General features: G+C 49.1%; 1 protein-coding gene across 1 annotated transcript; it reads left to right on the plus strand.

Annotated features, from left to right (window-relative positions):
* Positions 1 to 413: 413 nt before the first annotated feature.
* Positions 414 to 14,580, plus strand: GLIPR2 (GLI pathogenesis related 2; the record flags this gene model as incomplete). Its single annotated transcript, XM_084237831.1, has 5 exons — positions 414 to 426; positions 1,949 to 2,057; positions 2,407 to 2,510; positions 4,291 to 4,368; positions 14,420 to 14,580. The coding sequence occupies 5 exons, from the start codon at positions 414 to 416 to the stop codon at positions 14,578 to 14,580; spliced, it is 465 nt and encodes a 154-aa protein (XP_084093957.1).
* Positions 14,581 to 15,383: the final 803 nt, after the last annotated feature.

A 15,383-nucleotide genomic window follows, 5' to 3' on the forward strand; every position in this document is an offset into this window, starting at 1 on the left:
CATCTTGCCCAAGCTCCTTGAGGGTCTTCCCCTTAGGTTTCTTTTTTTTTTTTTTTAAGTTAATTTTATTATTTTTAAAGATTTATTTATTTATACAAGAACCGGGGTATAGGCCAGATGTGCGGGGCGGGATGTGGGGAGGTGTGAGAGGATTCACCAGAGACAGAGGGGGAACAGAACAGGCAGACTGACGAAATACACTGCTGAGGGGAGCAGTGGGTGAGACAGGAGAGGTCTGCCGTGCCATGTGGGATTCTCGCCGGCCGGCTGGGATCAAACCGGCGCTACAGAGGCTGTGGACAGCTGGACAGCTTCACAGCGCTGCACTCAACCGCCCGCGCCACCAGGGGAGGCCCACCCCCTTAGGTCTCTTTAGAGACCTGATTGGGATTTGGTTTGAAGGCCCAGGAGACATGGCAGATCTGGGTGAGGGAGGGGAAGAGGATTTTTATTGGGCCATGTCCTCAATCCCTAAGGTCAAAAGACAGAGAAGAGGCAGCTGGTGAATCTGACCTGGGCCAGTAGAAGGAGGGGTGCTTCTTCCATCCTCTGGTGGATACTCTTCCAGCCTCCACAACTGCTAGGCCTTGGGGATTGGCTCCTGCCAGATGGGAGTAGCTCAGTTCAGGCTCTCTGTGGCCCTCACTCATAACTCACTCCCATTTCCACTGAAAGTAATTCCCCGATTCCCAAGGCTGATGCTCTGTGCCTTCACCATCTTGACCTGGCTAGTTCCTGCCCAGACATCTTTGGGGACTCAAGTCAGTGCTTACCTCCTTCCTGATCCTTCATAACAGACTATTTGCTCTCTGAGTTCCTCCTGACCTATGTCATCAGCACCTTGGCATTTATCACGCAGTTTGCTAGTATCTGTTTACAAGGCTGACTCCCTTCTGTGTGTGTTGAGGGCTGGACATGGCTGATTTGCCTCGGGTCTCTAGCACACAATCTATGACCTCCTCTTACATATCCTCTGTGTATATTGCACAGAGGAGGTACCCAGACAGAAGATGAGTAGATGGACAGACAGATTGGATGGATGCTGCTGCTGGTCAGAGAAAAATCAACGGTGCTGGAGAGGTGGACAGAGGATCCTAGATAATCGTTGGCTAGATGGATGAGTGGAGGATGGTGGATGGAGGATGGTAGATGAATGGGGCGCCGTTTGAGATCCAAACTGAAGTCACTTCTGTCATTATTGATATTGTCTGTCTTGGATTCATCCTTTCTTTCTCCCCCAACCCTGACCCCTTGCCCTTGCCCTTTCTGAGATCATGACCCAGTTGGGCGCAGGCTCTACCTCTTCCCTCACTGCAAACCTGGGCTCAGTTGATCACACCTTGTCCCCCAAGACCGACATGTTCTCTTCCACGCTCTTCCCTCATTTTCCGCACAGCTGTGCTTCCCTGCTCCTTTTTTCCCTCTGTCCCTCTATCTTCCTGGTTTTGCCACTCCACGGGCACCCCTCCACTCCAGCCAGGTCTGTCTCTCAGAACTGTCCCCTCTAGCCTTTCCCAGGCCCCACCACATATCATAGGTCCAGTCTGAGATACCCGGTCTCCTTTTAACATTTTCTTTCAAAAGCCCAGTTGCTCACTGACCAGCCCCCCAATACCTGCCCTGCATCTCTATCCCACCTAGCAGCCAGCAGGGTCTTTCAGAAGCACAGGTCTTCTCCGCTCACCTCCCTATCCCATTCAATAGCCTCCCACTGCCTTGAATCAAGACCCCGTGTGGCCCTGCATGCCCCAAGGGGTGTGGATATGCAGAGATGAGAGGGTGGAGTCAGCAGAGGTGTGGAGCAGCCCATCTGGCTGGGGTGCCAAAGGGGAACAACAGCTTCTCCCTGTGGCCTGAAGTTTGAAATGAGTGTCCCTGGGAAGTCTGCTGCCAGTCATTTGATGGGTCTTTTCTGTGTGCCAAGACATTCTCCATTTTGAAATTGCAGCTTCCAAGCAGTTTAATAATGAGGTTCTGAAGGCCCACAACGAGTACCGGCAGAAGCATGGCGTCCCCCCGTTGAAGCTCTGCAAGAAGCTCAACCGGGAAGCTCAGCAGTGAGTCCTCTAGCACCTGAAGGAGACTCAAGCCCTACCCAGTGCTGCTGCTGCAGTCGTAAAGGGACCCTGGGGTGGCTGGCGGGATGCAGGGTTTGCGGGTAGACAGCCAAATTTGAATGACCCCTCTGCCTCTTACCTAGGAAGGTAGGTCCCTTGTTCCTCTGAACATCAGTTTGCGCCTCTGTAAAATGGGACTGTTGGGGGGCTCAGAAGAGATACAGGTGGGACACTCCTCAGTTTCCTCAGCCAGTCCAGGCACGGAAAAAGCTCAGCCACACCGGTTAGGGCTTAAGCTCTGGGCACTTCCGGCTTGCACCGCTCTGAGAGAGCCCCATGGGCCCCGCAGGTATTCGGAGGCTCTGGCCAGCACCAGGATCCTCAAGCACAGCGCGGAATCCAGTCGCGGCCAGTGTGGAGAGAACCTGGCGTGGGCATCCTACGATCAGACAGGTGGGTGGCTTTCTCCGCTCCCCTCCCGTTGCTGGGCTGAGGGCATCCAGCATTCAGGCCCTTCCTGGCCCCTGCACCCTCCATGCCTGTGTGGTGCAGCCTTACACCAAGAAAGGGGAAGGAGCCCCAGAGCCTTCTTGCTTGCTCCTGGAGGCTGACTGCAGTGCTCAAGGTCTCTGGAGGCCAGCGCAGGGCCAGGCTGAGGGGGGTGCCAGGAACAGACATGACTCAGACTGCCTGCCCTTCCCCCTCCCAGGGGCTCCCGCTGAGGGGCGGGGATCAGGAGAACAGCCATTTCTGGGCAGAATCTCACCCTGACCCGTGCCCTCCCCAAGCCGCCCCAGCTACAGAAGATTTTTACTTTCTCCACCTTTTCCTACATTTTTTTTTACAGTGCTGATGACTGAACTCTATCACTGGAAAAACTCAATAGAACTTGCCCTATGTTGGAAAAAAAATTGACGGGAAAGATAATTCCTACATCCAAGGTCACTGCCAGAAATGGTGATCCCACCGCAGTGATCAAACATTCTTGAGCCCCGACAGCCCTGATGTAGCTTTTTAGGAAAAATGTTGGCATGACTTAGTCTCCAAACCCCAGCGGGAGAAAGGCCCCGCCTTCCCTGCCCTCACATTCCTGGGTTCCCTGGGGAAGCCCAGCGAGTCCACATGGTTTCCCCAGCAGCTCAGGCCTAGCCCGGGACTGCAATGCTGGGGGCCCCTCCAGAAGGTGTGTGCATGCTCCTGCAAAAGGTCTGCACACCCGCCAGCAGCCACGGAGGGGTTGGGGAGAAAGAGGGTGAGAGGAGGGGAGTGGGGGAGCAGAAAGGAGGACACAGAGGGGTGGGAATCAGCTCCCCAACCCTCTGCTCCTACAGGCCCTGCACTGTGGAGCCTTGAGCTACTGGGGGACACCCCCCCTTTCGATCCCGGTTTCCCCACATCTACAAAGAAGGGGTGGGGTAGTGGTCTCTATGGCAGTGTTTCTCCACTCTGGCTTGTACTTCGGGGTCTTTTGCAGAGCTTTTTAAAAATATCAATGCCTGGGCCCTCCAGCAGAGTCCCTGACACAGTCTAGGCAGGGCCGCCGCATCAGTAGATGCTCCCCAGGTGAGGTCAAGGCCTTGCTACTCAGTGTGGTCCACCCACCAGCAGCAAGAAGCCAGGTCTGGAAATTATTTGAAACACAGACACTTATGCTCCTCCCTGGTCCTAATGAAGGCAGAATCTGCACTTTAAGTAGCACCTGAGATCTGACTCTAAGATCAGCAGCTTTCAGGAAAACGCGGAGGGTTCTCTCATATTACTGCCTGCCAGGCTGACAGATCGGCCAGTGGAGGAGCTCCTGCCTGCAGTGAAGACCCTGGCCTACCAGTTCAACTGCCTTTCCTCCTGTAGTTATTTCAGGAGCCAGACTTAGGGTGGGCAGTGGGCAGAGCCTCCTGGAAACTGGGAGCCTCGTTAGAAGTCCTTGGAGTAAGTTTGAATCTGCCCTTTTGTGCAGAGGCCTGGAAAAGGGAAGGCCTGGCCCCCGATTATACAGTGAGTTAGTGGCAGGGTGGGGACATAGATATAGGTTCCCCAGATCCCAGGTCAGGGCTCTTCCCAACCCCCAACAAGGCGCTGTCTTCAGCCTGATATGCTCCTGTTCCAACTCGCTGGGGCTTTTTCAGATGTGTAGCGGTGGGATAGGTGATTTGGGGTTAATGGGAAAAGGTGGGAAAATAGAGAATAGACCAATTTTGTTGCTGTGTTTTAAAACCCTGTCTTTTCTATGCAGGACAGGAGGTGGCAGATAGATGGTACAGTGAAATTAAGAGCTACAACTTCCAGCAGCCTGGCTTCACCTCTGGGACTGGTGAGTGGCGGGGTCCAGCAGCGCTGTGGCCCAGTTGCAGTTTGGTGTCTGATTTTGAAGAGGTGATAATCCTCTGGCAATCATCATTTCCCTCCTGTTGTACCTCTTCCGTATTTCTTTCCTTTCCTTTTATTTTATTTTTTTAAAAAAGATTTATTTATTTATACAAGAACCGGGGTACAGGCCAGATGTGTGGGAGGGTGAGAGGATTCACCAGAGACAGAGCGGGGAACAGAACAGGCAGACTGACTGAAATACACTGCTGAGGGGAGCAGTGGGCGAGACAGGAGAGGTCTGCCCCGCCATGTGGGTTGCTCCCTGGCCAGCGGGGATCGAACTGGCACCGCAGAGGCTCTGGACAGCTTCACAGCGCTGCGCTCAATCACCTGCACCACCAGGAAGTCCCCCTTTTTGAAAAAAAAAAATTATTTATTTACACAAGAACTGGGGTACAGGCCAGAGGTGTGGGAGGGTGAAAGGCTTCACCAGAGATGGAGCGGGTCACAGAAGAGTCAGGCGGAGCGAAAACACTGCTGAGGGGAGCAGCGGGCAAGACAGGAGAGGTCTGCCCCACCATGTAGTATCTCCTGGATGGCCGGGATCGCACCCGCGCTACAGAGGCTGCGGACAGCTTCATAGCGCTGCGCTCAACCTGCTGCACCACCAGGGAGGCCCTCTTCCGTATTTCTTGACTTGACTTTACCCAAAGAAAGAGTAAAAGTCTTTCCCAACTACCTCTCCTAACACACATAGACAAACACACTCCACCATGTATGAGCACCTCAGCTAGGACCCCCACCCCCAGCTTAGTCCTTCATAGGAGACGAACAAGCTTTTAAAGCTGTGTCGTGCTTCTCTCCCTGAGTGGTCTTTCTGCACTTTTAAACCTGTCATCCTATGTGCAGTCTTGCTCACCTCCAATCCAGCCCTCTCCAGCAGTCAGAATATTCTAAAATCCTCTCTGTCTAGGTTATTTTCCTGATTTATCTGCTGTTCCTGCCTCTGATGACAGCCCCTACTCCCTTCACACCTCTCCTCCCTTCCTCCCCCACATCCTGGCCACACGCCACACCACAGGGCCTCCTAGGCATTCTCCCTCCATCTCTATGTTTTGGTTTGTGGTTCAGGGAAGCATGGGATATGGAAAATCTGAATCTAGTCTCAGTTCTGGCACAATTAGTTGTGTAAACCCGGGTTGACTCTGTATCCTGCCCTGTCCCCGAGGAAGAGGAACAAGGTGGTGATGGAACATTCTGATGAGAACTGGTGCTTAGATGCATGGAGGAGCCTGCCATGGAACCACCAGCCTTTCTCACAGGCCTCCATGGTGAGTGGTGAATGCTCAGCTGACCAAAGCCCAGGTAGCTGCTCTGAGCTCTGGGCTTCATCCTGCCCCTCGCCAGGCCTGGCCAGGTTCCTTGCCTTCCCAGAACCCACTCAGCTCTTCCTGGGGCCCAGGATGAGTCGGGAAGGGCTCTGAGTGTCCCTGACCATAAGGGCCCAGGAAGGGAAGAGGGAATTCTCTGTGCACCCCATACCTCTGCGCCACCCCATACCTCTGCCCGACCCCTTACCTCTACCCACCCCTTACCTCTACCCCACTCCTTACCTCTACCCCCCTCATGGGTGGGGCCATGTATGACCTCCCACCCTCTGGAGGATTCTTCAGAAGCAGGAAGTTTTCTGAGAACCACATTTCCTGTGGTTTGCAACTCTTTGGGCAAGGGTTTTTGCAACTGTGTGGGCAGGGATAGGGCAGAGGTATCAAGCCTCTGCCAAGGTGTTCCTGCTCTCAGCACTCCAGGCTGGTACAGAGTCAAGCACCCACCCCACCCCCCACACCCAGCGATTGAATCAATGATTCTGTGGCACTGCACTTTGAGGGGTGGGGTGGGAGAAGTAGCAGCCTCCTAGCCATGATTAAGGAGATGGAGGCAGAACCTTGTCTTCTTTTCATAAAAATCAGCATCCAGATCTTATTTCATTGGGCCCAGATTTGCTTTTCTTATGAGCACGATTCATGAGCCATTGAACATGCATCCTTGCTCACGTGTGCACACCACCTCCACCACCAAGCCATGTCAGCCTCCGTGGTGCCACTTGAATGTAGGGCTTTATTCGACCCATTTTGGAGAGGAGGATGCCAAGGCCAGAAAGGGGAAGAATCTTCTCTCAAGACTGTGTCCAGTCTGATCCTTTTTCCATGGCCCACGGTCCACAGCGGGAATCACCTGAGTGTCAGAAGTGGGAATGGGACTTAACTTGCTATGATCACTGGTCTCCTACCCCACCAGTGCCCCACAACCCCCACCGCTAAAGAAGACAGTTAGAGCAACTGGTTTTGTAGCCTTTCAGGGCCGGAGGGCATTGCCTGGGCACAGAGCCTGAGCCAACCCCGGAGCATAGCTTTGGTTGCTGTTATTATCTGGGCTTGCAAGACCTTTCCTCAGCAAGGGCCTCAGACCCATCACCCCAGCTTCCCCCTGCTGAACCATTGTTCAGAGTTTCCCTGACCAAGTCCCGTAGAGAAAGGGGTCTTTAAAATATCCTATAATCTGTCCCCAACCAAGACCTTGCTGTTGTGATGGACACAAGCCTATGCTATATAGCGAGTGGAGAGAAACAGTTTCTTAAATTCCTTTGTTACATTCTATTTTAATGATCTGATATGAAATTTGTAAGCTCTAGAAGGTCCTCCCTACCATCCCTGTGCTCCTGCACCTCCCCTCAGCACCCACGATGTGTCTTGTGTATGATTCTAGAGCAGTTCTGAGCCTGTGCCAGTTTTTGTGTGTGTGTATTCTTATTCCCCCTTTCTAGACTCAAGAGTCAAATATGCCATCTCTTTCGCATTTGCTTTCTTCACATTGAAAATGGTCAAGGATTGATCCATATCAATACAAAAAGAGCCTTCTCATGCTTTCTCACTGTTGGGCAAATTCCTTTGCAAGAATATATGGAACTTATTAATGTGTTTTCCACAGATATATTCTAGAAGTTTGGGCCTATAGTAAGAAAGAGGATGTGATCCCTTTAGGGAAAAAAAAAAAAAGAAAAGAAAAAGGAAGCTGTTAGAAAAAACAGTGTGTATCTGATGGTTGCTAAGGAAGTTGTGTCTTTCACTTGAGCCCTACATACTCATTCTTAATTATCTCTGTGTAGACTGAAGCTCCCAGCCAGGCAAAAGATCAGTCTCATCTGTTTGGAAAAGGCTTCCACAGCATTCATGCTCCCTAAGCATGTTGTGTTGACATCGTTTCGTTGGCAACCAGCAGACAAATGGCAACTCTTCCTTGTCTGGGAGCCCTGAGAGAGGGGGTGGGTCAAGGGCCAGAGCCTGTGGTTCTGGGAAAGGAGGCTTGGCTGAAAAAGGGCTTGCTTGAGCCTTAAAGAAAAGACAGCCTGTAGAAGCTGGACACTTGGCAAAGTGAGTCCACAGTCTAAGGACCAAGGGTGAGTCAGCAAGAAGTGCTTGTCTGTGGGTCTGCTAATCCTAAGCAGCCTGTTCGGCCACCATTTTGTTACATACAGTTCTAAATCCTAAGCAAGGTCCGAACAGCCCAGTCAGTTAGGTACAGGAGCCCAACCCTGCAAGATGCCTTTCAAATCACTCGAGCACAAGGCTGGATCATGCTGGGAAGGCTATGCATCATGAGGTATGACCAGGAATGCCTGGGGGCTGATGACTGATGCATAAAACATACTCCCAACTTAGGCATCACGAGGTATGACTGGGAATGCCCAGAGGGCCAAGGACCGATGTATAACATGGGACCCCAGAAGCTATGCCTTGTGGATAAGATTGAAACCAAGGCTGGGGAACTACAGCTTGATCTCAATTACAATACCTTGTCATCAAGCAGATGAGAAGTGCCTGGACAGCAGACTCACAATCCCTGATAATGTAGATGACAGCACATTTTCTACTTACCTTCTTTCCTTTTTTCTTTTTTCCTTCTTCCCCTTACAACTGATGATATATGATTATTCTATCAATAAAAAGGCCAGGATCTTGCTCTTCAGCAGCATCCTGCATTATGTAGCCTGCTCCATGATCTCATTTCTTTATCAGTGTGGTGTTGCCTGATGCAATACCTGTTCTCTGTTCTGAGGTGAAAATCAGAGCAGGTTGGGCGATGGTTAATACAGGTTTAAGGCTAACTGGTAAAGATGTGTAATTGCTCCAAGGGCTCATTTTCCTTTCATTCTTGCTTTGGTTGTCTCACATCAACTCTGCTGATTTGTGTTTATGTCTGGTTAGTGACCAAATTTAGTAGCCCTCAAATATTTTGTCGATATCGATGAAAAAATAAACTATATCAAATTTTTAAAATTATAAAAATGGACTTCAGCTGAAGGGATGGAACATACAATTTAGACCATGAATATTTATTCAGTCCTTACCATGTATGAGGCACACATGGAAATATCAACTTTAACTCTTTAACTTTAGAAGAGTGTGGATACCAGTCTCAGTTGCCATCCCTCTCTTCCCTTTAATTTTGTGGTAAAATACACTTAACATAAACTTTGCCATTTTAGTCATTTGTAAACATATAGTTTGGCTGTGACGCGCTTTCGTGCAGCCATCCCCACTGTCCATCTCATGAACTTTTTCACCTTCCCAAATTTAAACTCTGAGCACCTTAAACAATAGCTCCCCATCTTCCCTACTGTCCCTATCCCAGTCCTGGTGACTTGGTTCCATTTTCTAAGAATTTGACTTATGTAGGTGGAATCATACAGTGTTTGTCCTTTTGTATCTGACATTTCCATTAGCAGAATGTCCTCAAGGTTCATGCATGTGGGTGCATGCATCAGAACTTCATTCCTTTAAAAAAAAAAAAGATTTATTTTATTTATACAAGAACCAGGGTATAGGCCAGATGTGCAGGAGGATGAGAGGATTCACCAGAGGCAGAGTGGGGAACAGAACAGGCAGACTGACGAAATACACTGCTGAGGGGAGCAGCGGGCGAGACAGAAGAGGTCTGCTCGCCATGTGGGTTGCTCCGGGGCCTGTGGGGATCGAACTGGCACTGCAGAGGCTGCGGACGGCTGCGCTCAATTGCCTGCGCCACCAGGGAGGCCCCAGAACTTCATTCCTTTTTAAGGCTAGATAATATTCCACAGTGGGTACATGAGTGTTTCTCTGTTCGCCTGTGGATGAACATTGTTTTTTTCCCCCTTTTGGCTTTTGTAAATAATGCAGCTGTGAACACAAGTGTACATGTCTGAGTACCTGCTTTCAAATCTTTCGGGGAGGGGTCTTTCTAGAATTATTGGATCATATGGTGATTCTACATTTAATGCTTTGAGAAATGGCCATATTGTCTTCCACAGTGGCTGTACCATTTTGCATTCCCATCAGCAAGGTACAGGATCTCAGTTTCTCCAAAACTTAACCAGTGCTTTGTTTTGCAACCATTCTAGGCCAGGTAGGTTCATTGTTGGCTTTTGCAGACAAAAAGATAATTTTGGAGCCTTTGGTAGACGTACAGGCCTTTAATGCTGAATCAGTGGCCAGACCAGCTTTCTCTCTCAGTATTTCTCTGGCTGCCTCCTCGTCCTTCCGTCTCAGAGGGATTGACACCCTTATAGCCCCTCACCTCTCAGGACATGTGTCCCTGCTTCATATAATTACAGGTGTGCATGCAAGAGCACAAGTGCCAGTTATAGATGCTAATGGAAGAGGGTGGAAAAAGCCTGGTTTTTAACTCATTTCTCCTACAACTTGTTATTTTCTGCTTGTTTGATTTATTTTTTATTAATGTCCATCCTACTGAGAGTAAAATGGTTGCCCTCTTTCTTTCTTAACCACCCTATGGAGAGTGTAGTTACTCTGATCATGGTTTTTCTCCTCCCTCCTTTCTCCATCAGCTATTTATTGAGCATCTACTATGTGCCAGGCCCAGTGTTAACTACTGGGGATGTAGTGCTCATGACTTGCCCATGAGGAGAAACTATGATCTCTTCAGGGTTCATTTAGCAAATGAATGCCATCCTGTGACAAGGAAGCAAATATCCCTTGGACCTGTCAAAGGCTGTTGGTGGTTGAGTACTCAACTCTGACTTCTTCTTCTAAGAGATAAGAAGAATTTATTTTATTTTTTAAAAAAGATTTATTTATTTATTTATTTATACAAGAACTGGGGTGCAGGCCAGATGCTTGGGAAGGTGAGAGGATTCACCAAAGACAACAGAGCAGGCAGACTGACGAAATACACTGCTGAGGGGAGCAGTGGGCATGACAGGAGAGGTCTGCTGGGCCATGTGGGATCCTCGTCAGCCAGCCCGGATTGAACCGGTGCTGCAGAGGCTGCAGACAGCTTCACAGCGCTGCGCTCAACCACCTGCACCACCAGGGGAGGCCCAGAAGAATTTATTATGGTCATTGAGCAAAGAGTGTTTTGAAAACCATAGTGTAGCACCAGCAAGGCACAGAGCAGGTTTTCTGTGATGTGGGCAGATGGGTAAAGGAGCATCCTGGAACCCTCAGTGGCTTTTTGAGGGTTTTAATGATCTTTCTACACCATTTGTAGTGAGGCGACCAGGTGCAGGGCCCGCATGGGGGTCTGAGGGCCAGGAGGCTAGCAGTTCTCCTGGCCCCCGCCTAGTCTTCACTCATTCTGGGCTCTCTGACGTCCTCTCGTGGTCTCTTCTCTGGTCTCTACTGCTCTGTGCCTCCCGTCCTATGCTGCAACCACTCTCATAAGCTCAGCCTCCCCACTCAGGTGTCCCCACTTACACATGCCCACGCCATACTCCAAGTGCTGCCATCAGGCACGCGTGTGAGACCACTGGTGTCGATCACTGATGCTAATTGGCGGAATGGTGGAAAAAACCTGATCACTTCCATTTACCCTACACTGAGTAAGTCTTAAAAGATCTTACTGACTTTATTCCATGATCCATGAATCAGGCAGCATCCCTGACTCTGGGATAGACTCAAATAGAAAGGAGCTCAGCGGAGCCCTTCGAAATGACTTTTATAGGCAGAAGTGAGCAGGAACCAGTAAGTTAAAGTAGCGAAACCTGAACTGGCTGCAGCTGGTCAGTTTCCTTGAGGGAGTGGCAGGACCTGGCAGGCAGATGACCTCGCTGGTACTGACCAGGTGACTTCTTATTGGCTGTTTGAAGGGTCCCTTTCTGGAAGAGGCTGAAACTTGGTTTGGTGGTGTGGGACTTTTGGAATCTGTCGTCTTGCATAGACTGTGCCCAAAATGGAGTGTAGGAAGGAGATGGAGGCTAAGCTGCGTTAGCAGCTAGAAAGACCCTGGAGGGAGGAAGAGGCAGCTGAGCTGTGGGATACTGATGCTGAGGAGCCTCACCAGCCCAAGAAGTGTCTAGAGGGTCAGGCAGTAGCTTGAGAAGGGACTGGGCTGTTTGGCTTAGAACAGAGAGAATGAAGGATGTTCTAATTTGTCAAGGTCTCAAAAGCTCAAAACATAGAAGGGCTATGCTTCCAATGAGGGAAGAATCAGAGTCCGAGATGGTTCTTCCACATGCCTTGCATTCATTCATTCCATTCATTTGACAAAAGTTTATTTGGCACTTTCACATGCTGGACTATGTGAAGATCATAGGCATACTTTGGGGGAATAAAACAATTTGGTCACTGCCCAGGTGGGGCTCATTACCTGTTGAAAGAGCCAAGCAATTAGCAAATGCTTGGACAAATAGACACCGCACATGGTAAGACTGCTGGGGGAGGAGGGAGTGACAGGAACAAGTAGATGAGACTATATTGGGAGGGAGGTGCTCAGGAGATGAAAGAGTGAGTATGAAAGACTTCTCTGAACAAGTGACATTAGACTGCAGCCTCAGGGACAAGATGACCTTGGTCATCAGAAGAACATCTGGCACAGTGACTGGCATGTGCAAGTGCTCCATGGTGGGAAGTGACCAGTGTGTTCAGGGAATGAAAGGAGGCCATTGGGCTGAAGCATTCACTTTTATTCTCGGTGCAGTTGGAATTGATGGCAGGCATATATACACAATGGAATATTATTCAGCAATCAAGAAAAGATAAACTCAAGCCATTCGCAGCAACGTGGATGAAGCTAGAAGGAATTATGCTCAGTGAAATAAGCCAGAAGGAAAAAGAGAAATATCGCATGGTTTCACTTATAGCAGGAATATAGGGGAACCAAATAAGAAATCAGTGTAAAAAAATAATAACAGTACAAAACACAACAAAGCAAAAATGGACAATTATGAATCAGAGACATCCTGCAGGGGAGGAGGAGGGAGGGGGTGAGAGGGAGGAAGGAAGGAGCACAGGGGACTGAGGTGATGGTGCACGGGTGCCTTGGGGAAGGAAACTCTATGGGGACTACACCTGAGGGGGGGAAGCAAATATTGTTTGAAACTGAATAATGATGTAAAAAATAAACCACAAAAATGAGAGATTTTAAAAAAAGATTTTATTTATTTTTGCATAGAAGAACTGGGGTATATGCCAGAGGTAGGGGTGTGTGTGGGGATTCACCAGAGACAGAGTGGGGAGCAGAACAGCAGAAATCCTTTGCTGAGGGGAGCAACAGGTGAGACAGGAGAGGTCTGCTGTGCCATATGTGTGTTAACTCCCTGGCCAGGATCGAACTCAAGCCTTCATGGTGGTAGAGCTGAGACTTAACCCCTGGGCACCAGGGAGGCCCCCAATGGCAGGATTTTTAAGCAGAGGAATAAACAGATTTTATATCTCAAAACTATCACTTTGGCTACTTAAGTAGAAAGTGAATTGGAAGCGGCAAAGGTGGGCACTGGAAAACCATTGAGGGCTATTATAGTGCTCTGAATGAGAATAGATTCTGGTTGGGACCAAGATTTTGGGAGTGGGCGGACTTGAAATACATTTTAGAGTTAGATTCTTCCAGAATGAAGAAAAAGTTGTTGTGGGGAAATGAGGGAGAGGGAGGAAGGCAGAGCAAGCCCTCAAGTCAGATATATAGAGGTACCACTCATGGAAATGGGAGGGTGGGGAGAAGGATAACTCAGGACATGGGGGACTAAAATCAAGAGTGAGGCTTGGATGGTTACATTTGAGATGCTCGTGAGAAGTTCAAGTAGGAATGTCAAATAAGTAGGAGTGTCTGCAGCACAGAGGATCGCTTTGGGCTGGAGAAATAAAGTTGGGAGCCAGGGAGAGTTGAAACTGTCTAAAGAGTACAACAAGAAAAGAGAGTCCAGGATCGAGTCTTGAGAAATGCAGGTCCTCCACCATTTACCAGTGAGAAGTGAGATGGAAGAGGAGGAAGAAGAGACAGCAGATAGGGAGAATTCGAGACTGGGTGGCATCATAGAAACTGAAAGAGGAGACTACTTTGGAAAGGGAAGGAGTCAACACTATTGATTAAGTGATCCTGAGATGTCAAGTAAGATGAAGACAAAAAGTGACCACTGAGGAGGAACATGGAGATGGTTGGTGACCTTGAAGAATGTGCAGTTTGGAGAGATGGGTTGGAGCCAGGTGCTAGAAAGGGTGGCCTCCTAATTGTCTGGGTTTGCACAGATTTGTCATCATGAGAGACCATGAAACCTTTCGGCATCAAGAAGTGCTAAGGGCCTCCCTGGTGACGCAAGGGGTTAAGTCTCAGTGCTATCAAGCCACTGAGGCACAGGTTGGATCCCCGACTAGGGAGCTGACCCACATGGCCCAGCAGACCTCTCCTGTCTTGCCCGCTGCTCCCCTCAGCAGTGTATTTCAGTCAGTCTTCCTGTTCTGTTCCCCACTCTGTCTCTGGTGACTCCTCTCACTAACCCCACCCCCCTCCCCGCACTTCTGGCCTACACTCCAGTTCTTGTATGCATAAGTAATTAAAATAAATCTTTAAAAAAAAAAAAGAAGAAGAAGAAGAAAAAGTGCCGAGCTGAGCAAGGGCTGAATGACTTCAGAAAAATCAGGCACTTAGGTGTCTTATGTCTCCTTCCTCTGACTGGTGTCTGTGAAGATCAAGCTCTGGTAGGATGGTGAAGGCTCTCAAGATTCCCTTGAAACATCCTTCTGCTAACTAACCTGTTTCCCTCTTCCCTGCCCACCCCACTGCAGGACACTTCACAGCCATGGTTTGGAAAAACACGAAGAAAATGGGAGTGGGGAAGGCATCTGCCAGCGATGGGTCCTCCTTCGTGGTGGCCAGATACTTTCCAGCAGGGAATGTCGTCAACCCAGGCTTCTTTGAAGAAAATGTCCTGCCTCCAAAGAAGTAAATTGTCAGATGTACTGGGAAGGTGGCAGACTTTAGAATGTGGATATGAAGTGCCTCGAACAACAAAAACTCAGCTGTGTGTCTGCCCCCCTGGGTGTAGTTTGCCTGAGAGTGTCCTTGCACACACACTTGAATATACAGTTCCACACCAACTCATTCCTACCAAAGGAATGAATATATGAAGCATTTACCATGGTTACCTAGACCACTATTATTTGGACTTGGGGGATGGGGGATCAATTTTTAAACCTTTTTCATTATTTTTTAAGAATTTTCTTTTGTAACTTTCTAATACTATCCATGGACTTTTTGTATACCAGATGTTTGAAGTGAAGTTCATTTTATGTGATCTTCATGCTTGGTAATCTACATTTGGTAGCTGTCAAGCCCTCATTTAAAGGTGATAAAAAGTATAGTGTTAAACACATAAATATAAAGGCGCTTCCATCAGAAAGGTGGGGCAGGCAGGGGCTCCATTTCACAGAATTATCAAGATTTCCAGTTGTAAGACATGATGTCATCCTTGCGCCTCCTGGAATTCTGCACTGGGATTGCCAGAAAACAGATAAAAACTTTACTTCCTTGCATTTTTCTACCTTGAAGTGGCAAAGTACTACCACCACCCATCATCCCATCACACCTCCTCTTCTTTCCCCTCAAAATCCTCTGGCATTTCATGTGCTTCCCCCACCCCCCTCTGGTTTCTGGAGAACTGGGCTAGGCCTGGAACTCACCCTCCCCCACCGCTGGAGGTGGCCCAGGGACTGTTCTGGGAGAGCCCCTCAAGCCTGGGCTCTTAGCCAA

This window comes from Talpa europaea, assembly GCF_964194135.1.
Source record: "Talpa europaea genome assembly, chromosome: 7".
NCBI lineage: Eukaryota > Metazoa > Chordata > Mammalia > Eulipotyphla > Talpidae > Talpa > Talpa europaea.